The 21979-nt window shown below is 44.3% G+C and overlaps 5 protein-coding genes across 9 annotated transcripts; 4 read left to right on the top strand and 1 right to left on the bottom strand.

The window, feature by feature from the left end:
• The first annotated feature begins 36 nt into the window (after positions 1-36).
• LOC117645987 (glyoxal reductase-like) lies at positions 37-4729 on the top strand. Its single transcript, XM_034386585.1, has 7 exons — positions 37-256; positions 3171-3242; positions 3535-3615; positions 3707-3814; positions 3898-4181; positions 4269-4470; positions 4556-4729. The coding sequence occupies exons 2-7, from the start codon at positions 3185-3187 to the stop codon at positions 4696-4698; spliced, it is 876 nt and encodes a 291-aa protein (XP_034242476.1). The 5' UTR covers positions 37-256; positions 3171-3184; the 3' UTR covers positions 4699-4729.
• LOC117645990 (YY1-associated factor 2) lies at positions 256-2923 on the top strand. The gene has a single exon (XM_034386589.1). The coding sequence runs from the start codon at positions 733-735 to the stop codon at positions 1216-1218; it is 486 nt and encodes a 161-aa protein (XP_034242480.1). The 5' UTR covers positions 256-732; the 3' UTR covers positions 1219-2923.
• Positions 4730-4878: 149 nt separating the features above from the next.
• On the top strand, positions 4879-7204 carry LOC117645980 (tRNA-specific adenosine deaminase 1). Its single transcript, XM_034386577.1, has 6 exons — positions 4879-5131; positions 5299-5475; positions 5570-6076; positions 6156-6266; positions 6344-6492; positions 6585-7204. Exons 1-6 carry the CDS (start codon positions 4913-4915, stop codon positions 6850-6852), a joined length of 1431 nt encoding a protein of 476 aa, XP_034242468.1. The 5' UTR covers positions 4879-4912; the 3' UTR covers positions 6853-7204.
• On the bottom strand, positions 7136-15664 carry LOC117645979 (deoxynucleoside triphosphate triphosphohydrolase SAMHD1). Of its 2 annotated transcripts, none has more exons than XM_034386575.1 (11): positions 15432-15664; positions 10090-10122; positions 9795-9972; positions 8861-8947; positions 8671-8785; positions 8382-8597; positions 8035-8294; positions 7912-7956; positions 7650-7824; positions 7367-7578; positions 7136-7291 (listed from the first exon to the last, which is right to left on the bottom strand). In XM_034386575.1, exons 2-11 carry the CDS (start codon positions 10100-10102, stop codon positions 7159-7161), a joined length of 1434 nt encoding a protein of 477 aa, XP_034242466.1. In that variant the 5' UTR covers positions 10103-10122; positions 15432-15664; the 3' UTR covers positions 7136-7158. The 2 variants fall into 2 exon arrangements, with proteins under 2 accessions (XP_034242466.1, XP_034242465.1); XM_034386574.1 differs by lacking the exon at positions 15432-15664 and adding an exon at positions 13389-13589.
• On the top strand, positions 10991-21754 carry LOC117645972 (trifunctional purine biosynthetic protein adenosine-3). Of its 4 annotated transcripts, none has more exons than XM_034386560.1 (17): positions 10991-11147; positions 16975-17058; positions 17139-17225; positions 17306-17553; positions 17633-17813; positions 17903-18125; positions 18203-18333; positions 18409-18532; positions 18615-18837; positions 19205-19427; positions 19509-19707; positions 19788-20039; positions 20127-20330; positions 20410-20562; positions 20649-20914; positions 20999-21256; positions 21350-21754. In XM_034386560.1, exons 2-17 carry the CDS (start codon positions 16981-16983, stop codon positions 21536-21538), a joined length of 3039 nt encoding a protein of 1012 aa, XP_034242451.1. In that variant the 5' UTR covers positions 10991-11147; positions 16975-16980; the 3' UTR covers positions 21539-21754. The 4 variants fall into 4 exon arrangements, with proteins under 4 accessions (XP_034242451.1, XP_034242450.1, XP_034242452.1 ...); XM_034386559.1 differs by lacking the exon at positions 10991-11147 and adding an exon at positions 15943-16028; XM_034386561.1 differs by lacking the exon at positions 10991-11147 and adding an exon at positions 16138-16161.
• The last annotated feature ends 225 nt before the right edge of the window (positions 21755-21979 follow it).

Raw genomic sequence — 21979 nt, 5'->3', positions numbered from 1 at the left:
TTTCCTTCTTCTTCCACCCGAAGTTATTGTTCGCCTGAAAGTTGCGAAAGCTCGAAGTGCGGCGTATCTTGAGGATTACACTAGAATCGCCTTTATTTTCTGCCGTATCCTGGCACTAGAACACTGCCACTGGTAGGAGTGTCCCCTTAAACGGCGTTTAAGCACGGCCCTGTGCAACTCCACGCCCCTCGAACCGAAGCGTCATCGGACTCCGAGCCGAAAGCCGAGCGCTTGCGAGCGACCAAGGAAAAGGAAGGTATGAAACAACTTCGCACTTATCCCGTCAAACAAGTTTTGGCATTTCCAACCGACTCTGTTCGAGCAGTTAGCCCTGTGCTTCGGCTCTCTCTGGTTTCGACCTCATAGCTGGGTACCCAAGCCCTCAGCCTCGCGGCCTTTGACTTCCAGATTTTTGACAAGAAGTCGGGTTAGCCGCAGCCGCCAGCCGCCCCGTTGGTGTCATAGGGCACAAGGCTAGGCACTTTGTTTTGGGTACCGACTGGTGTATCGGACCCCGTGCTGGGGATGGGGCTGCCCCCTAGCGTGGAGTGACGTCGGGGGCGTAACTTGGGCCCCATCATGAGGTTGAAACCAGCCCAAAAAGTGAAAGGGTTGGCCGTGATGTTGGTTGAAAGGGATGTGCTGACCGGTGGTGTCTGTGCTGAGCAAGCAGAGCAAGCTGAGCGATCTCCTTGGTCCACGAACATTGGTTGCTGTTGAGGCGCCTCAAACATGTCTACAAGTAGTGTTGAAAGAAACAAAAGGCAAGCCAAAGTGTTGGAAGAGAACTACTGGGACTGCAGCGTATGTACATACCGCAACACTGCGGAAGCCTTCAAGTGCCTAATGTGTGACGTACGCAAAGGAACATCTACCCGGAAGCCGCGCATAAATCCCCAGTTGGTTGCGCAGCAATATAATCCAACACCTCCCAAAACTCACCGTCGTGAAGGTAAAGACAAGTCAGATAAAAAGGACTTTGACAAATCGGAGAAGAAGAACCGGAGGCCTCCAAGGCTGAAAAATGTTGATCGTAGTACTGCTCAAACCGAAAGAGTGACTGTTAATAACGTTACTGTAATGATCACAGAGTATAAGCCCAAAGTACCTGTCGATCAGTCTGGTGCTTCAAGTAGTATGTCATCTGAAAAAGATAGTCAGTCTGAGACAAGTTCCGAACCAAGGAGTCCTATGGGCACTGATTCACGCAGCTCTTAAATTTTGTCCCCATAATTCATGGTGCTGTTCATTGTTTGTTGGCAGTCATTTGTGTTTGTCATCAATGAGCCGGTGCTGCTTATGTCAGCAAGGATGATTTTTCATTTGTCTTGTATGTTTTAAACAAATTGTATTCTTTTATTTATGTTTGTCTCCTCTTGTTATCTGAATCTCTTTTAGTGCATATTCATATTATTCTATGTCATGTGGTTCAATTAAGTTCTCAATACTGTGTGTATGAAATGTTATTTTGATCCAGTTTAAATTGTGATTGTAAAGGTATGGAATGTATGTATCATAGGAAACAAATATTTTATAAAGCGCAGGAGCATAATATTTTAACTAGGTTCTTATATAATAATTTTAAAACTTTTCAAGCCAATACAAATGAAAAAAGTATGTTCATCAGAAATGCAACCAAAAATAAATTTTTATCTAGCCTCACTGGGATGTCAACCCTGCATGTACCTTTCAAAATATCTCTCCCCACCTAAATGTATGGGCTAAAGGTAATTTGTTGTTATAATTTTAGTTTTATGTTGTGTCAGTAAGGTAAGCCTTTCTTCTCATAACTCACTTGCAATGGCAGTATTGAACTTTGAATCTGGCGCGTTTTGTGTATAAAAAGAAGACTGAACATAATTCCTTTATGCTTTATACATTTTATTATTAGGAATCTTCCTACTGGCCAGTAAAATTTGAACCGTGCCTATAAGCTCTTCTGATTATTTTGAACAATCTTATGTGAGTGTTGCTGTATTTTATACTTTGACAGTTTCAATTTTTGGCACTCCTGTGACGTATAATTCTTGTGTCTGACATGGTTTTTTTTTTTACAAACAAAAATTTGTCCCACTTATTGGACCATTTCTATGGTGGTTCTAAATATATTGTGTAACATATTAGTATGAATCAATGTTTGCCTATTTCATCTGTAGTTTGTTTTTATTCTTTAAATTTAACATAACTGGGCACATTTATAGTGGCTTTTCTCTGTACAATTTGCTGTTCTGCTTCATTGTGCTCACAGACATATTTAATGCCAAGTGTGTAGATGTATTGTAATGCAAACAAGAAATTTCAATTTTTGTGATATAGAAATGTAATGTACTCAATTGCCCTCTAAATTCCATTGTACATTGGGCTTGGTGAATAGAAAGAGCCATTTTCCCTTCCCATGGCATATTCATTAATTAATTTCTCTAAGGCAATGTATGTCTTCTTTTGTGATGTTCGTTACCACAGTGTTCACATTCTGCCTCTCTTTTGGAGAACTTCAATGAAATTAATTCAGTCAAGCAAGAGCATATTTTCTCATTTCTCTCTTCCTATTGTCTGCTGAGATGATTTCCTATTCCTAATGGTTTTCTTTCCTGAGGTCAACCTATTGTGCTCTGAATTTATTTTCCTTGTAATGGTTATTCTCGTTCTGTTTTCAGCAATTAGTAACTTGCCAAATGGTTTGACCTAAGTCTAACTGACTGCCCAACATATGTTGTGTATTGGATTTTTATCTTTGTGAATGCTCTGCATCAGTCCACATTGTTGCTTCTCAATAGCATGTACTGTTCCAAAATATAACTGTCTTTTGAAAAGAAAGAACCAAAGAAACATTGGTGTTACTGTGTTAACTGTTCCTTTTGAAGTACTTATAAATCTTTAATGGATTTAATCTAATAATAAAAAAAAGTCTTGTGTTTCAAAATGCTGTTTGTCATTCATTTAATCATCAGCCTGTTCATCTGCAAGTTAAACACATGTCTATGGTGCTGAAGTGCGATACTTTCCAACAACAACCTTTATTTTCTTCTTTGATGAAATTTTTTTAAAAATATTGTGATAGTTGAGAATTGGTACATCCCTTTCAACTGACAACTTAATAATTTTCACTGTTCTATCGAAGAATTTCACTGGTGCATTCAAATAACATTTAATATTCATTTCATTTGCAGTTTGTGCTTCTGTGATGGCTGCTAACTTACTTTATGAACTCAACACTGGTCAGCAGATGCCTATGGTTGGATGTAAGGTTCTTATGACTCAAATATGCTTTATTTCTAATGATCTTAACTTGCCACTAAATTTGTATGGAACACATTCAAGGCAGTATTGGGATTGGGTCACTTAAATGCAGTGGCTAGTCAGAGGGAAAAAGGAAATTGTTTTTATTCAGTAAGTGCGTGAAGCAACATGTCACTCTTGAGCCATATAGGACTCTGAAGAAGCATTGATTGCCCCTCATAAGATAGGGAACACAAATGCAACAGAAAAATATGCATCGGTTATTTAACACCCTTTTATTATTTGGTTTAACAGTAGGCACTTTCAGAGTACGAGGCACCAGCGTCATATACAACGTAATCAAAACTGCTCTGGGTCGAGGATACCGGTCTATTGGTGTGTAATTTTATTTTTTGAACTTGTTACTTTGTGTTACTGTTTTTGCCCAGTTTTAACAAGCTGTTTAACTTTTTTGTACCTGATACAGACACAGCCGCAGTGTATCAAAACGAAACAGATATTGGATCAGCTTTAACAGATCTGTTGCCTCGTTATGGCCTGAAACGGGAAGACATATTTATCACGTCCAAGTTGGGTGAGAATCTGTATTTATGGATATATAGATTTCATTATTATTATCGTTATAACTTTAATTTCTTCCCCAATAATTTTGTGCAGCTCCAGAGGATCATCACCCAGATCGAGTTCAGAGTGCAGTGTTACGGTCTCTGAGTCAATTGCAGACTCCTTATTTGGATTTGTTTCTTGTGCATTGGCCTGGTACTTCTGGTATTCCAGCCGGTCATTCTGACAATCCAAGGCTTCGTCGTTCTGCCTGGAACCAGCTGGTGCTCTTGCACCAGAAGGGCTTATTGAAGGCTATTGGTGTATCAAATTTCACAATACGCCACATTGATGAGTTATTGGAAGATTGTGGAGGAGTAAAGCCATCTGTCAACCAGGTAAAAGTTAAAATCTTTCTAAGTATTAAACAATGAATTAAAAGTTACTTTCTTTAAAGAAAATCATCAATCTTTTTGTTTGATTAGGTTGAAATACACCCACACTATCCTCAGAAAGATTTGGTGTCTCACTGTCAACGAGCTGGAATTCATGTACAAGCATACAGTTCTTTTGGCGGCACAAACAACCGAAGTCTCCTGACTGATCCAGTCATAATTGAGGTTGCTCAAGCTTGCAGACGTGAACCTGCACAAGTGCTTTTACGTTGGGCACTTCAACAGAACATTGGTTAGTTAGATTCCAACTTTTTTTTTAGTCCCCTCTTTATCATTAGTTGAGGTGTCATTATATTTTTTACTATTTTATCCCTTAGGTGTTATTCCCAAGGCAGTCAGCGAAAAGCATATTGTTGACAATTTTGATTTAGATTTTGTCTTGTCTGAATCCCAAATGACCAAGATCAACTCCATACAGACCAACAAGAAGTATGCTTGGAATCCGGAAGTGGTGGCCTAATTAACAGAAGTGTAGAAGATTTGTATATACATATGGTTACATTTTCAGAGGATTGGGTATATTAATTTGGTGTTGGTTTCCTTTATTAAATTTTTAAATAAAAACAACAATTAAAAAGTAAACTAAAAACTCAAGAATAAAGAGTAACCCTTATCTCAAACAAGAAAAAACATTAGTGAATTTTTATATTCAAATTGTTCAGCCCACTCTTATTATGAGTAGTCTTGAGCCTCCAAATTCCTCCCCAACTACTGATACACAGCCTGAGGGTGCCTGCAGCTGTGGCCACAGAACTGATGTGGATCCACCCCCAATGAATGACTGCTTTGCTGATTGTGTAGCAAAAGCTAGTCATGCTGCTTACACATCTTTGCCCAAGAATGGAAAGCCACAGCCTGGAAAGGAATGGACTTTGTTAGCTTCTGTACTAGAGGTAAGTTCCTGAAATATTCTACCTGAATGTGCAGAGCTGCCCATGTCTGTTGTCTAACTTTTACCAAAAACCTGTATTTTGTGTGTTTTGTGTTGTGTGTAAATGTTACGGGCAACATAAATGTAACATAAATATAATGAAAATACATGTTTTGAAATTGTTTACAGGCTGATAGTACATTGCCATCTGATGACCACCCACATCCAAACCTTAAAGTTGTTGCCCTTGGTACTGGAACAAAATGCATTGGGCAAAGTAAAATGAGTCAAAATGGTGACATACTTAATGATAGCCATGCAGAAGTTATTGCGAGAAGGGCTTTTCTTCGATATTTGTACAGTAATGTAAGTTCAGTTTAACCTTTGTTGTTTTTTTTTTAATTTAAAAAATGTGAAAAGCTCTTACATGTTTCTATAACATCAACTCTTCTGAATTTAGATTCTTGAGGCACTAAAGGGTAACACATCAAGCATTTTCCAACTCTTGAAAGAGTGTGGCCACTTTAAATTACGTCCTGGAATATCTTTTCATTTTTATTCAAGCCACACTCCTTGTGGAGATGCCTCGATTTTTCCAAAAGAAGAGGAATTATTTGACCTCGGCAGCTGCGTTTTGAAATCTGACAATGATTCCTTGCCTTTTGCCCCTAATGATGGTAGTGCTGTTAACAAGAATGATATTGAAGGGGAAAATATTGCCACTGGTCTGAAGAGACCCCACTGTTGTGATGATACTGAGGAAGAAACAGTGTCAAAGAAGCAGAAAAGTGACATCTATCGCACTGGGGCCAAGTGTGTTCCTGATGAATGCAAACAAGATCCCAAGCTTCCTGGTTCAGATTATCATGTAGTGGGAGCAGTTAGAACGAAGCCAGGCCGAGGTGATCCAACCCTGTCAGTATCTTGCAGTGATAAGTTATTGCGTTGGAACTGTGTTGGAATTCAGGTATGGCTTGGTCCATTGTTTGATATTTGTATTTTCCTTATTTAGAAATAACATTTAAAATGTTGTTTTTGTTTTGTAGGGAGCCCTTTTGTCACAAATTCTTGGAAGTCCAATCTATTTGCAGTCCATCACAATTGGTGGTGGTTGCCCCTATTCTGAAATGGCTTTGTCTCGTGCCATTAAAACCCGAGTGAGTTCTACAGCTACTTAATATGCTGACTGAAAACTGCAAAAAGAGTTTTCTTTAAAAAATTATGAAATTTACAGGCATTTTGTGAAAGTGCCAACCTACCGCCTGGCTACATCATAAGCAGCCCTCAGTTGCTCCAGTCTTGCATCCCATTCCCCGAAAGGAAGAAACCAGATGCTCCTAGACCTTGTTCGTCTAGTATTGTGTGGTGTTGTGTTCAAGAAAGGTAAGTTTTTTAAAATTTCACATCAAAAGCACGTTTTACATTATTAATTTTAATGTACAAATTATAATTTTGGTGTGTTATATATTTGGCAGACCACATGAGGTTGCAGTAAATGGACATAGACATGGCGTCACAAAGAAAATGCAAGCAACATCAGCAGGAAGGCTACTTATCAGCAAGAAAGACCTTTTTCATCAATTTATGGTCTGTAGCCAGCGCCAAGTAACTAATGTCACTTATTCAGAAAGTAAATTGGGAGCTGATGCCTATTACAAAGCGTGGTGTAGTATTCTTACAGCAACAGGACTAGTATGGACCAAAAAGCCCAAATTTTTAAAAGATTTTACATGTGAGCTCTAAGGTTGCTCATTACTTAATTTAGATGTATACAACTCATATGTTGATTTTCTTAAATAATATCAGCATGCAACAAAATAGTTCTATATATAAAAACCTTTGGATTAAGCTAAAACTACAAGTTTTGGATAGAATAATTAAAATATTGCATCTTGCAAACAATTGAATAAAAAAATTTGTCAAAACTAGTGGAGTAGTTAAAATCATTCCCCAGCATTAGTCATTTCCTTACTCTAGAAATCACCTAGTACAAAGAGGAAGTTCTTGGTCATGAGTTTAAAAAACTTTAGAGTAAGCAATTCTAAATGGTCACTGCCCTTGATTGAGAAATAAAATTCCTTTTGTTTTTAAAAAATCTTCTGCTTTTTTTTTAAGGTCTTCTAAATTATCCTCTTCTCTTCCTCTCTTGAAAACTAATACTTTGAAAAAGGGCAGTTCCATCCTGAGAATGGAAAAAAAATGTCTTAGTAACTCTCACGTAGAGAACCTGCTCATATGATGTAAACTGCTTACTTACTTCATTTGTGGAACATTTCCCTCCATCATCCTCCTTTCATGTTTTGGGAAAAATTTAACATTTGCCAATGGATCAAAATACTTGCCCTGATTAACTCCCACTTGGGTTAGGGCATATTTTCCCTCTAGAATTTCTTCAAGCTCATTTAGTATCTTTCTATTAAGACCTTTCGGAGCTCTATTTTGCAGCTTCTCTTCTTCACTTTGGGCTACCTGTGAGAAAAAATTGTGGTATGCTGACACGTAGATTCAGATATCATATTTAAATTTAGAACTTTTCAAACCTTGAGTGGCCACTCTCCAACAATCTTATATAAATTTCTTGTGGCCAAACGATCCAATAATTCCCTTGTGCTCTCCAACTCAGGCTCTTCACTGTAAAGTAATAACTCCTGAATAGAGTCAGTTAGTGTGGCAAATATGGCCGGGTTTTCATGGACTTGAGATAGACGTAGTCCTCTGAAATAAAATTGAAAATTAACAGGGAAAGAGGGCGAATGGAAATACCATTTGAGATGGTGAAAAAGTCATTCTGTTGACACTCACCTCACAAGGTATTTAGCATCAGCCTCCTTCAATGCATCAATTAACCTGTACACAAAAGTTTTAGTTGGATTGTTTGTTTTCTAATAAAAACTACTCAGCATTTTATTTTCAAAATGAACTTACATAATTTCTAAATTTTTGACGACTCTATGCTGATAAGCCCTAATATGCAAATCAGCACGTACTCTAAACATCCCCTGAATGGAATATTTTTCAACGTCCCGAAATGCTATATGGCTCATTTTATTATCATCGTATGAAATGCGGCACAATTTGATCAATCGTTGATAATCGAAAGAGACATTCATTTTCAAATGCTGGGCGTCTCTTAAAAAGTAATCATATTTATCAACGTCTATGTCATTAAACTTATTTGCTACAACCTGATGAAGTTAAAAAACAGAAAAGTCGAGAATTATATATGACGCCCATGAACATATTTATTTGAACTAAATTTGAAGCTACATTACCTGATATAAAAAGGCTCTCTTTGGTTCTTTTATTTTGTCTTGAGTTACACCAATAATTACATCTTTAATGAATTGAATGTACTTGTTGACTTCATTGAATTCTGCTTTGAAGAGCCATCCCAGCTCAGTCAGATTATCATCCCTCTGGATTGGCTCCTTCCCATCTTCACTTTTCCATATCATAAGATCAATGAGAGCACATGACGTGTGTTCATGCTACAAATAATTCAGAGAATAATTATTCATGATCCATTCAATAATATCCAATAGTAAATTGTGGTGTACTTACATCCCAATCTCCACCACAGGCCTGAACAAAAACTTCCCATGTATGGGAGAATGGGCCATGGCCCAAGTCATGGAGGAGACCCGCAATTTGAATGGCTAGCTTGACCGCTTCGCTCCTGTGTCAGAAACATTTTGTTTAATGGTAAATTATTTATTTTCCAACCAAAACAAAGTACAGTCTTGGCACTTACTCCTTTGGATCAGGCAATATTTCCTTCCATACATTTGGGGAATTTTTCTCAAGCTCATCCATCACCTCCCCTGCCAGATAGCACACACTAAAGAACACAAGTTAGAGAAGCAATTTATCAATTTTGCTAAGTGGTACTCGTTCTTTGCCTTCAGGTGACACAAATGTAATCTCAGTATTTCAGTCAATATAAGGCGTAAGCCATTTAACTGATGTCTTCTGAATAGTTCAAGGTTTTGGTAACAACATTACTTCAGAGAAAAATAATGCTTGTATAGTACAATCTATGGGCATTGAACTTGGGTTTAGAGATCGGGGGAGCAGGGCTGTATCCATTGGTCTACATCACGTTACATGGCTGGGGTGTGCTAACAATGCCCCTAGAGGAACGGGGCTTCCCTGAGACCTAGCGGCGAGAGGGCGCATGCGCCGGCACCGTTGTTGAGGTTAAAATCGTGGGACTTAGAACATTTTGGCTGGCAACAGCACAACATCTAGTAATCTCAAAAAATCATGTAATAAACGGGTAAAATTCATAAGAGGAGAATTTTAGGACTCATTGTTGGCTTTCTAATGAGTCACAACACTTGGTCCTAAATGTTTAACTTTGCAAAATATCCTATTCCATCATTCAGTCCAGAACTTGCACTTCGCTCCTATTGATTTTAAGGTAAAAAGTGCTTCATGGTAACAGAAAAAAGCTTCTAACATTAGTTTCTCACCAAAACCATACCTATTCAAAAAATATTACATTACAATTGTGTGTTAAGTATTTACTGAGTTAAACATGTGTCACCAAGTTGTGTCTTACCAAACACAATACTCGTCTTTACCTTTGTATGGATATAGAAAGTAGGTAAAGAACGAGTAAAAATGAGAAATAAAATATGGTACAGATCAATTTCGATAAACTCCGAATTAATTGTAATACTGACCCCAATGAATGTTCAAATCGGTTGTGCGCTGCTGCAGGAAAGACCAGGTAGGTGGTTGAAAGCTGTTTTATATTCCTCATCCTTTGGAAAACTTTTGTATCAATAAACTTAACAATAAGTGGGTGAAACCGCATCACCCCATGCACCGAATCTTGAAATAATTTGAAGTTTTTACTTCCTGTAAGTAAAAACGAATGGCATCTATAATTAATAGCTGTCAAGTTCGTAGCACTGTTACTTGTTAATTTCTTTTCATGTTGTCAGAGTAAACTACTAGTGGCATGGGAGTTATTACCTTCTCGGTCCATGATCTCGGCGGCACTTTCACCTGAAAAATAATAATAATATGGTAATATTTATTCAATATTCAAAAAAAAAAGTTTTGTCCTTTCAAAGGTTTTTTTCTTTTTTTAAAAATCCGATTGGTGTGCCTAATCACATGAAAGGCGTGCTATGGCGCCCCATGCTCAAGTGGACTTCCCCGGCCCCGGCCATAAATGCAGCAGGTAGACCCGAAAGTCCTATTTGGGCCATTTGTTTATCGGAGAGAAGTGTGGGGAAAGAGATGTCGTCACTCCGCAGTCAACAGCGACAGCGTCCCTCTCATCTCGTACCAGCCCCGAGTGACGCAACCCGACATCGCAGAACAACATCGCCCCGGCCCGGGAGCCCCAAACTGGCGGCGTCCAAACGCCTCTTCGGCGCCGGATCCACGAGATTTGCGCCAAATCTGGAGTCGGCGTGGTTTCAGTCTGTCACGCGTGTCAATTTTTTTTTGAAGGAGGGTAGGGGGCGTGCACATGTCTCAAGGTAGTACCCAATCGGGGTTACGACTAGCACCCCTCCAGGCTCTAGGGGCTCTAGGCTGCAGGTCGGTGCCAGGGCCAGGCCGTCCGTCAGGGTATCCCCAGTGCCCCGTCCCGTCTCCAGCCCAGCCCGTGGCCGTACATCCGTCGTCGTCAACGCGGCGGAGCCAAGGCGGAGCCATGTCGGCGCCGCCTTATCTCAGCGTCGCCAGAAGCCGAATCCGAACGGCGCTCACGTCACAGTGTCCCTCTCGCACCCCTACGGTCCCAACGGGAGGCGCCGCGAGTGCGAGGGAGACAGCGACGAAAGCACTGTCCGGAGTCCGGCCGCTGTTTACTACGGGGAGGTCAGGGTCAGTGGCTCTCGTCAGCCCGTCAGGCCGTCAGGCGATGACCCTTCCCTTCAGTCGAGTCCCAGCCCCGCCGGCCTCAAGACGCCCAACACGTCGTCCCGCTCCGCGTGCTGCCGGTCCCAGAGCTGCCGGCGTGTCCTGGAGACTTAAGGCTTTCCCGTTCAGAGTTCCCCACCGCTAGAACCACCCCACCAGTAAGTACTCCGGCGTGCGCCGTGCGTGCGCCGAGCCAGGTGTGCAAGGACCTGTAGACCGATTCCGAAGAGTGACCGCCTCGTCGCTCTGCCTGCACCGCACTCACGGGGTGGACCCGGCGTCCTACATCGTTGTAGGAATCCAGGGGTCCGTCCGGACTGCGGCAGAGACAGAGCGACGAGATGATTCTTCGGAGTCGCTTTGCTGACAGGAGGCTGACAGGGAGCTGACAGGGAGCGCCGCCAGTCAAGCCGCGCGTCCAGCGCCGCAAGGGTAGGCAGCCCAACGGGCACGCGCGGTCGTAGGAAGGGTGGCCTAGCAACGCCCGGCTCTTCCCCCCCCCCCCCGCGCGCCCAGCATAGTCTGCATTCTGCAGCGCCCCTAAAATTCCGTTGACATGGAATGCCCGACTTGAACTGGACTAGGTGCGAATGCATTGACGCAGAGCCTTATTTTTGCTGGGCGCGGGCCTGTTGAGTCTCAAAACGGGGCGGCGCGGCGCCACGGCTTCGAGTTTAAGGCGCGACAGACGGAAAGGAAAGTCGTAATTTTTTTTTACAGAAAGCATAGAAATGAGCCGATAAACAGTCCGTGCTGCCGGCGGCGGACTCGGCCGAACATGCATTCCGGCACGAATGCCGACTGTACGATAGAGCACTCGAGTCGACTCGGGTGCAGCCATTGTCCAGTGGCATTCCCTGCGACGTGCCCGCCCAGCCCAACAAGGCCCCGCCGCTCCGCCCCGCCCGGGTCCTCGATTGTTCAACGACTCGGCTCGGGTGGCAAGAAGCCTGACGCTCATTTCGAGAGTCGTTTTCGTCGCTCTGTCTCTCTCGCACTCGTGGGGCGTGCCGTACAGGCGCGAGCGAGACGCAGCGACGAAAACGACTCTCGGGAGCAGTCTTCTGGGGCCGCTGCCCCTCCGCGTCGCGGCTTCGCAGCTGCCGGCCCTAGCCACGGCGTGCAGCCCGCGGACCGCGCCGCGGGCGCGATGAAATGAAGTGATTGTCCGCTTGGTCACCATCGACGCAGCGCGCGAGCCGCCAGCCCGCCACGCGTACAAGCGTAATCCCGCCCGCCACGCGCACAAGCGTAACCCCGCCCGCGACTTTACATATCGCCTTGCCGATCCATGGCCAGAGCCGCTGGCCGGTGAAGGGGAAATTGCTGCAGGCCGGCTGAAGGCTGGCGAGGTGCCAGCAGCACCTAGGTCATAGGTGAGCGCGGCAGCCAGTCCCTCATTGCTGGAGGAATACCGGGCTTTGCGAAGACGCGGCAAAGGGAAGGCCGCTCTGAGTCGCGCTTGATTCGTTTACCCTCACGCCGCTCCCGTTTCGCGCTGTCATTTACCAATCGGTTAGTCAGGATGGCTCTGTTTCGACAGTGTTTCGTAGTTATCAGTTTCCCTCTTACGGCAGAGAAAGGGGTCGGGCGGGGGAGGGGAGGGGCTGCCATATGTGACCTTAGAAACGGCTCGGAGTGATCGAGCCACCTTGATACAAAGTGGGCCCAATCGCGTTCAAATTGCAGGCCGTTAGATAGCGTCTTGTTGGAAATCTGCACTGTACAAGCTGGTGACCTTGAGTGCCCGTTGCCAAATGCCCGCGTTTTCACTCGTGAAGGCGGCTGGCAAATGGACGCGCAGGTCCTCATCATCGTCAGTGCTGTCAGGCAGACAGGGACAAGGCGAGGCCTTGCGGATAGCGGGCCCGTGCGCGCCGTTGCGAAAAATGGGGCGGGACGACAGGTTGCCCGCTGCCGGGGGAATGCCTGGAATTGCCCCCCAAGAGCGAAGCAGGCGGGTTGCCTGTTCTGGGGGCCCCTTGGGTGAAGCACTGCCTCTCACTGTCTCTCTCGCACTCGCGGAGCGTGGCACAAGGGTGCGAGAGACACAGCGACGACGGCAAGGGCTCGGAATCAGCCCACAGGCGGCCGCTGGGTTGCCTGTTTCTGGGGGAATGCCCTGGACTGCCCCTCCAGCGCAGCAGGCGACCGGCGCGCGCTGTAGCAGTGTCAAAAAGACACGCGGTCCGAAACAATCATAGACCAGCAAACCTTGCAAGGCAGCACAACAATCCGACGCAACGCGACGCCCGCACCCGCCCGCCTGACCATGGCAGAAACCTCGTGGGATAACCTGAGGGAGCCTGCCTGTTGCCCCACGCGACAAAAAAGGCACGCAGCGTGAGCGTGTCAAGCGCGTCGGGGTCGGTCTTGGGCCAGGGGAACGCGGTACTTACTTTGTTCTATGGGTTCTGCCATGTTCGCCATTCAGCTGGCTGGCAACCGGTGGGGCACTGGCGCTGGGACTCAGGACTCGGGCTTCACTTAGCTCCGTATCGAGCACGACTGAGCTCTGAGGCGGCCGGCTTCAGACTGCACTTCGCGCGCCTCTCCCTATCCGAGGGGCGCGGGGCGGGGTGGGGCAGGATGGGGTTTCGGGGGTGGGGGATGACGCACTTGCAGTGCCGCGCCAACTTGAGGGGGAATACAACACGCCTGGAAACATAAATATCGTCACTGTTTAGGAATTCGGCGTGCACGTGGCCGGCACGGCACGGCACGGCACGGCACGGCGGGCCGCCTAATGGCTAGGCCATAACTTCTGACTAGGCGTCAAGCGGCACCGAGCCGGACCACAAGGGCCTCAAGGACCACACAGGCATCGCCAAGGAGTGTCGGGGCTTGAGGGAAAAGGGGCCAGGCGGGGGCGGCATAGAGCCTGTCAACACATTTGGGAGAGAGAGGGGGGGGGGGCAAGTGCGCTCTTCGTTTCTGCGATCGTGGAAAAGTACCGGAGCGGCGTGCGAATAACACGTCCCACCTGCAGGTTGTTTTTTTTTTTTTTTTGGGGGGGGGGGGGCAGTTTTGTCTGCCTCTGATGACGTTCCTATCTCAAATAGACGAGAGGGTTAGGTTAAACCGACGATGGACGGCGGCGGCCGGGGATCGAAAAGAGGCGTGAAAGAGGTGACGTCGTATTTGCACGCCGCCCAACCGCATCAAAGTTCGGCGTGGATGATGCCGGTGGGCGCTTGGGGGAAAAAAGGGGCCACGCTTTTGGATCGGATAGAGCCTGTCATCCATTTAGAGACAATTTTTGTCTTTTCCCCTGCGTTCTGGAAATTTCTCGTGCGAAAAAGTCCCATGAAAGGTTTTTTTTTTTTGGCGGGGGGGCAGTTTTTACTGCCTCTAAAAAATTGAGTTCCTATCTTCCACAAATTAACCGACATTGACCGGCCCGGGGATCAAAAGGCGTAAACAGAGGTGATCGTTTTCCCCTGAACATTAAAAATTTTTCGCGTGTTATGATGCGGTGGCACCCTTAGCGACACTTATCTGATTGTACTGCAGCCGGTGCGGATGCAACTGAACGCTCTTATGTGCCTGGCCTCGTGCAAGGGACTTAATTAAGCAGCAGACTGAATCCGAGCTCCACTGCTTTCGTCGCTGTGTCTCTCTCGCACTCATGGGGCCTGCCGGGAGGGTGCGAGAGAGACAAAGAAGCACTCTAGAAAAGCAGTGCTCGGGGTCAGCCTGCAGGGAGTGGTCCTCGGTAGCACTCGATGCGCGCCTCCTCGGTGGGACGCATATCATCCGTTTTTTCTGACTCGACGGGACCCGATGACGTCCTTGTGACTCGCCTACGTGACCTTCGAGTCAAATCTTGGTCACATTGACATCAGGGCGGAAACTAGTCAAAGAGCGTCAAGGCGCACGTCAAAGGCACTGCCTCTCGTAGAAGGAAAAAGGGGGAGGGGAGGTTAGTCATACGGCTTGCAGAAAGTTGTCCACTCAATAAGTCCGCGCCACCACTAGGTATCCCTGGTTCCGCAACAAAGGCCGCTTGGTTGCGCTTCGACGTGCTTCGGCTCTTCCCTACGCTGCATTGCCAGCCTAAATGGGTCACATTCCGCGAGCACCACCGTGGATGGGGGCCAAGTTGCCAAACCGAAAGCAAAACGAATGCAAACGAGTAAATGTCTTTTCGGGAAGGTGTGGCGCGAAGGCTGTTGGAGGCGCGCGAGTGTTTGTCCTTCGCGCCATCATGGCCGCGTCGAGGAACCACTTGGACGCGCGGTCGATACAGCGGGATGGAATTCCATGTTTACACGGCGCTACGGGGCTCCGCAGCGCGCCGCTAGGTTAGGCGGAGCAGTCCGCGTTGGGCTGATCTAGCAAAGTGCGGAACTGCGAGCAATGCCCTTGGCGTGAACTTTCGCGCAATTGCAGTTCAACGAAAGTCTATGTCATGGTTGCCGTCGGCAAAGTCGTCTACTTACCAAACAGGGGGGCGAGGTAACGGCAGCAGGAAGACTCTTAATGTAGGAAATTACGGGAGTAAGAGGTGCGGGCTGGCTAGACGGCCGATCCCATCACATGCAGACCATTGTCTTCGATGAGGAACGGCGTGACACGAACGAAAGGCTCAACAATACCGATGTAACCATGGCAACCACGACGGGGCATGCAGCAGTAGCTAGCAGACAGTGAGTGGAAGACAACAAAGCAGAAGAAATGAAACTATCGAAGTTGTTCGAGAGCAATCGAAGAATCGAATCGATATGTCTCGTCGGGAGCACCACGCTTGAAATATTTTCAGGGAGCCGACTTGGCACAATTTTTAAAAAGACTGGACCATTTATTAAGTGATAGCGATCACGTCAGTAAATTTATTTGGATGCGTCCCTTTATTTATTCAAACATCCAATTTCAAAAGAATGTAGATGCTTGATTGGGTCGTTTTTCTGTCGTCGTGTTGGTACTGCAAACGTAGGGTGGGGATGGGTGGGGGCGCCACTTGCGCCGGAAACGGAGGCTCCAGCAAGCCCGGCACCTCTCTCACTCTCTCCTCAGACAACAACAAAGCCGGACTGTTGGTAAGCAAAGAGCTGGAGCATGTGCAGTGGTGAGGTTAGCTAGCTTGGGCAGAGCTGGAGAGACTCGTTAGTGATTATGTAACAGGTCCGATCAGATTCCCGAAGAACGCCCTTTCACTCGGGATACGAAAAGGTTTCTTGTGAGGTGTAGGCGTGTACTTCAATCTTTGTTTTACTCTTCATGGTATTGTATTTATTGTACTCTTCATAAAGGATCGTACCGTGAACACGTTGTTTTGGTTTCCTCAATTTATGGTCCCTGTCAAAACACGGCTGTTGCTCCTCCAATAGACCTAGCTTACTGTCTGATACCCGAATCTTGCGCCTCCTCACTTCAAGCGGCGGTTTGTTTGCAGTGAAGTGGAATTGAACTCGGTGTTGTTGATACTCACACCGAGCCGCATGTAAGCACATGTAAGCCTATTTTTGAAGTGTGGCGGCTCAAAGACTCGGGCATCGTGGGACATTGTAGAAGCTTAAACTGGAGTTTATTCGCACCAACTCTGCAAACTCAAGTGTGTGCCAGGCACACACTTCCTGGTGCATGCCTGCAGGCACACACTTCCTGGTGCATGCCTCAGGCACACACTTGCTTGTATGCATGCATAAGCGACGGCAAGTGTGTGCCTGAGGCATGCACCAGGAAGTGTGTGCCTGCCAGGCATGCAGAAAAGAAGTGTGTGCCTGCCAGGCATGCTCCAGGAAGTGTGTGCCTGCCAGGCATGCTCCAGGAAGTGTGTGCCTGGCACACACTTGAGTTTGCAGAGAACTCTTTATTTCCTACCTCTTGAAGTCTTGATCATGATTTGTGGCCCTTTTGGTTGTCTCTGTACCATGGGTCCTCGCCAAATATATTCACTTCTGTTGCCTGTGGCAAATTTCACATGGCTGAGACCATTTTAGTTTTTGATTTATTACTCACCTGTATTCCTTTTATCTTTTCCAGATCGCCATGTCTCAGAATGTACTCGTAATTGGGAGTGGTGGACGTGAACATGCATTGAGCTGGAAGTTGGCACAGTCACCTGAGGTGAGATTGATTTTACCAGCTTGATTGCACAATTACATAACAAGGTTAATATCTCCCTCTTTCTCCCGCTTTGTGTTCAGGTGAAGCAAGTCTTTGTGGCACCAGGAAATGTGGGTATCGTCGGGGATAAAATAAAATTGGCCTCTGTGGATGTTAGCAATCATGAGGTAAGGGTTGTTGATTTTCACTAACAAAATCAGTTACATCAATTCTCTGTTGGATAATTTTTTGAAAATCTGTTCGGCAGGTTCTTGTTAAATGGTGTGTGTCAAATTCAATCTCAATGGTTGTAGTAGGTCCAGAGAATGTTCTGGCTACTGGAGTAGCAGATGCTCTTCAAGCATCAAAGATACATTGTTTTGGCCCAAGTAAAAATGCTACTCAAATCGAAAGTGATAAAAGTTGGGCCAAGGTTTTCATGGACAAATACAACATTCCTACTGCTCGATGGGGTTCTTTCACTCAGGCTGAACATGCCAAAAAGTTCATTAAGAAGTAAGGTGTTTTTGGATACAGTTGGCTTGTCATTACCTGTTCTCAATTTAGTTGTAATTTGTATTGTATTTTCTTTTAGCTCAGATTTCCCAGCTCTTGTGGTCAAGGCGAGTGGCCTGGCAGCAGGGAAGGGAGTTGTAGTTGCTGCAAGTGCTGATGAAGCTTGTGCTGCTGTAGATGAAATGCTCACTGACCAGAAGTTTGGCTCAGCTGGCAATGTAGTTGTTGTTGAAGAGCTTCTTGAGGGTGAAGAAGTCTCTGTAGGTCATCCAATGCTTAAGCTTCCAGTCTATTCAGTTTGGTATGCTGGAAAAAAGTTTATTTCATGTTTTCTTTTTTTTTTTCTTAGGTTCTTGGATTTTGTGATGGGAAAACTGTGAAAGCAATGTTACCAGCTCAAGATCATAAGCGCCTTTTGGATGGTGATCAGGGCCCAAATACTGGTGGTATGGGGGCATATTGCCCCTGTCCTCTTTTAAATGAAAAGGAGCTCAAAGAAGTTGAGGAAAGTATTCTGAAGAAAACCATTGACGGACTCAACAAGGAAGGGAAGGCTGGTATCCCATTTGTTGGTAAGTAGTAAGCGCTGTAAAATTCTCTGAAACATGGAAACTGAAAATATAGATTGACAAATCATGATTTTGCTTAGGTGTGCTTTATGCTGGTCTGATGGTGACTAAGGATGGACCCAAGGTGTTGGAATACAATGCCAGATTCGGTGATCCTGAAACCCAAGTTATTCTTCCCCTTCTTGACAGTGATCTCTACAAAATCATGATGGTATTTATCTTGTCACATCTTTTCTTTTGAAATTAATCTTATTGTTGCATAGTGGTTTTAAACTTATTCTCCCAGGCTTGCTGCAAAGGAGAACTTCTGAACCAATCCATTAACTGGAAGAAAAATACGTATGCAGTAGGTGTAGTGATGGCTAGTCGTGGTTATCCAGAGACCTCCACTAAAGGATGTGTGATCTCAGGTAAAATTCCAATGCATTCCCTGACTCACCCTCTCTTCAAAGTGTCATTGTGAAGTCTTATACAAGTGCTATCTGCTTGTAGGTATTGAAGATATTGCAAGAATTCCAGACCATATTGTCTTCCACAGTGGAACAGCTCCTTCAGCAAATGGTGATATTGTTACCAATGGTGGCAGGGTGCTGATGCCTGTTGCTCTTGCGCCAAGTTTGCCTCTTGCTGTTGCTCAAGCCACCAGTGCTTGTGACATTATTAAATTTGATGGTGCTCAATATCGCCGTGACATTGCTCACAAAGGAATTTCAAGGTTGGTCTCGTAATAATTCAAATTTTTATCATATTGGAATTACAAATGGACCTGCATTGCTTCAATAAAATTATCTTAAAAATTTCATATAAATCTTGTCTTAATTTACTTGAAATAAAAATTTATCTTTTATGAAATCATACAAACATATTGGAAAAGACAAAAGGGAAGTTAACAGTTCCTTAACAGTTCCTGAAAACAATTTTTAAGCAAAATCTAGTCACACATTTAAATAGTTGCTTTTTGGGGGATCATGCATTAAAGACAAGTGAATTAAGTAATAATTTGATGAAAGTTGAACCTGTTTTTCTTTGATCAAAAATGAGCTTTGAATTGAATTAATCAATGCATTTGCTTCATATTTCAGGTCAATTTTAGCTTATGGTCAAATGACCTACAAAGCAAGTGGTGTGGATATCACTGCTGGGGACAATCTTGTGTCTCGAATTAAACCCATGGTGGCCAAAACAAAACGAAGTGGCATGGTTGGCTCGATTGGAGGCTTCGGTGGTCTCTTTGATGTTGCAGCTGCTGGTTACAAGGATCCTTTACTTGTTTCTGGATCAGATGGTGTGGGCACCAAGCTCAAGGTTTGAAACTGTCTATGTGAACTTTTTACTCGTAGCTTTGTTTTTTCATGCTAATCCAGGACTTCTTTTTTTTTATGTCAGGTTGCTCAAGCATGTGGACTTCATTCATCAATCGGAATTGACCTTGTGGCAATGTGTGTGAATGATATTTTGGCCCATGGGGCTGAACCCCTCTTCTTCCTGGACTATTTCGCATGCAGCTCATTAGATGTGGAGGTGGCAGCTGAAGTGATATCTGGCATTAGTGAAGGGTGTCATGCTGCTGGCTGCGCTCTTATTGGTATGTCTTGTCTTATCTCTGTAGGGCTATAATTTTAAAATCATTAAGAAGCTGGAATTAACCATTAAAACTGGTTCTAGGTGGTGAAACTGCCGAGATGCCTGGTCTTTATGAACCTGGTGATTACGACTTGGCTGGATTTGCTGTTGGTGCTGTGGAAAAGACAAACCTCATGCCTCGAACAAAGGACATTTGTGCGGGTGATGTGATTATTGCACTTCCATCAAGTGGTGTTCATAGTAATGGTTACAGCTTAGTTCGTAAGATTGTTGAGAACTCAGGACTCAGATACTCGGATCCTTGTCCATTTTCTTCTTCTGGGAAGTCTTTAGGTACGACACTTAATTCAGTTGTATGAACTTCATACTGTTTTGTTCTGTCTTGATAATTGTGTTTTTGAATGATTTGAAATTTTTCAGGAGAGGAACTTCTAACTCCTACCAAGATTTATGTGAAGAATGTTCTCCCTGCTTTGAAAAGTGGTCGTGTGAAAGCCTTGGCACACATTACTGGTGGAGGCTTGACTGAAAACATCCCTAGGGTCTTACCCCCTGGTACAAGCGTCAACATTGATGCCAAAACTTGGAACATACTTCCAGTCTTTGCTTGGCTTGCTGCTGCAGGTTTGTTGATTTGATGTTGTTCAGTAATCCACGGGAACCTCTTGAGTCCTTGTATCATGCTGAACCTTATGTTACTCAGGTGGTGTAAATGAATATGAGATGCTCAGAACTTTCAACTGTGGTGTGGGCCTTATTCTGGTGGTCAGCCCCAGTGACGTCAAGGAAGTTATGGGTCTCATAGCTGGAGAGAAAGCATCTGTGATTGGTCACGTTGAGAATCTACCAGCTGGTGGTGAGTATTCATATATAATTACAGTTAAAAACCTTTCTCTTTTCCACTTTCTTTTCTTGCTATAAAGACGAAATTTTGATTTTCAGATGATCACAGAGTAAAGGTCAGGAATTTTGCCACTGCTATGGACAGTGTCATGAGACCCCTTCTCCCACCTGTCATTAGGAGGCTGTCAAAACCAAAAAAGCGAGTAGGAGTTTTAATTTCTGGCAGTGGAACCAACTTGCAGGCCCTTATTGACAAAACACAAGACCCTGCTTCCAATATGGGTTGTGAAATTGTAGTTGTCATCTCCAACAAGAAAGATGTTGAGGGCTTGAAAAGAGCAGAAAGGGCTGGTATTCCTACTAAGGTGATACTGATAATCTTGACACAGTGCTAATCTGAACTTCTCTCTGAGTGTTTCATTCTAACTTGATTTTAATTTGTTTCCTAGGTTGTGAGTCACACTGACTTCAAGTCACGTGAAGAATTTGATATGGCATGCCACTCAATACTTGAAACCGAGAGAGTGGACATTGTGTGCCTGGCAGGTTTCATGCGCATTCTATCTGGACCATTTGTCAGATTATGGAGAGGCCGAATGTTGAACATTCATCCTGCACTCCTTCCCTTGTTCAAGGGTACCCATGCCCAAAAGCAAGCTCTTGAGGCAGGAGTTAGAATCTCTGGATGCACCGTCCACTTTGTTGAGGTAAATACCGTGATCTCTTTTTCTTTCCTGTTTGGTGTGATTCTACCCTTACTTCTCTTCAATCTTAAGAACTTCTTTATTTTGATTCTTCAGGAGGATGTTGATGCTGGTGCAATACTTGTCCAAAAAATAGTACCAATTAAGCATGGAGACACTGAAGAAACTTTACAAGAAAGAATTAAGACTGTGGAGAGAGATGCATTCCCAGAGGGCCTGAAGATGGTTGCCAATGGTGTTGTCTACCTTGATCTTTCTACTAATCGTCTTGTGTGGCGTGATTGATCATAAGGATTCAGTAAGACTCTGTTATCTACTATTGTTGAGACCCATGTGATTCTGTTTTTATACTCCCTTATTTTGAATGAACTGTTTTTTAACATTTTATTTTAGAGCAAGATTGTGTGGCCTTATTGAAATGTGAATATTGTTAAATTATGGAAAGTCTATGTAAACTTAAGTATTTTTTTATGTTATTAAATGTGAACAATTTTTACAAAATACTGATTAATCATTTGCCAACAACCCCAGAACAATACAAACAATTTAAAGAAAAAAGTGTGATACATATGGGACAAATACATAATATTTTTGAGCAAAGTTGTTAGAGTGGGGCTTCCTACATCTTTATTTTCGAGGGGAGGAAAATAATACAATCAAAACGTGACTAGTGGCAAAGAAAGATCAAGTGGGGTTTGTTCTCATTTCTCGAGTTGTAAGGGAAGT

Source organism: Thrips palmi, unplaced genomic scaffold (assembly GCF_012932325.1).
Source record: "Thrips palmi isolate BJ-2018 unplaced genomic scaffold, TpBJ-2018v1 HiC_scaffold_19, whole genome shotgun sequence".
Taxonomy (NCBI): Eukaryota; Metazoa; Arthropoda; class Insecta; order Thysanoptera; family Thripidae; genus Thrips; species Thrips palmi.
This window is presented reverse-complemented; position numbering and strand designations above follow the sequence as displayed.

Excerpts from the sequence above, each read along its gene's own strand:
- LOC117645979 (XM_034386574.1), bottom strand. The coding sequence starts at position 13,419 with ATGGCGAACATGGCAGAACCCATAGAACAAA. Across the intron at positions 8,948-9,794 it reads CGATTTGAACATTCATTGGG|TGTGTGCTATCTGGCAGGGG; the intron begins GTCAGTATTACA and ends TGTGTTCTTTAG. Across the intron at positions 7,292-7,366 it reads GGAAATGTTCCACAAATGAA|GATGGAACTGCCCTTTTTCA; the intron begins GTAAGTAAGCAG and ends TTCCATTCTCAG.
- LOC117645980 (XM_034386577.1), top strand. The coding sequence starts at position 4,913 with ATGAGTAGTCTTGAGCCTCCAAATTCCTCCCCAACTACTGATACACAG. Across the intron at positions 6,077-6,155 it reads GGAACTGTGTTGGAATTCAG|GGAGCCCTTTTGTCACAAAT; the intron begins GTATGGCTTGGT and ends TTTGTTTTGTAG. Across the intron at positions 6,493-6,584 it reads TGGTGTTGTGTTCAAGAAAG|ACCACATGAGGTTGCAGTAA; the intron begins GTAAGTTTTTTA and ends TATATTTGGCAG.
- LOC117645990 (XM_034386589.1), top strand. The coding sequence starts at position 733 with ATGTCTACAAGTAGTGTTGAAAGAAACAAAAGGCAAGCCAAAGTGTTG.
- LOC117645987 (XM_034386585.1), top strand. The coding sequence starts at position 3,185 with ATGGCTGCTAACTTACTTTATGAACTCAACACTGGTCAGCAGATGCCT. Across the intron at positions 3,243-3,534 it reads GCAGATGCCTATGGTTGGAT|TAGGCACTTTCAGAGTACGA; the intron begins GTAAGGTTCTTA and ends TTGGTTTAACAG. Across the intron at positions 4,182-4,268 it reads TAAAGCCATCTGTCAACCAG|GTTGAAATACACCCACACTA; the intron begins GTAAAAGTTAAA and ends TTGTTTGATTAG.
- LOC117645972 (XM_034386558.1), top strand. Across the intron at positions 17,814-17,902 it reads TTGAGGGTGAAGAAGTCTCT|GTTCTTGGATTTTGTGATGG; the intron begins GTAGGTCATCCA and ends TTTTTTTCTTAG. Across the intron at positions 19,708-19,787 it reads TGCTGGCTGCGCTCTTATTG|GTGGTGAAACTGCCGAGATG; the intron begins GTATGTCTTGTC and ends AACTGGTTCTAG.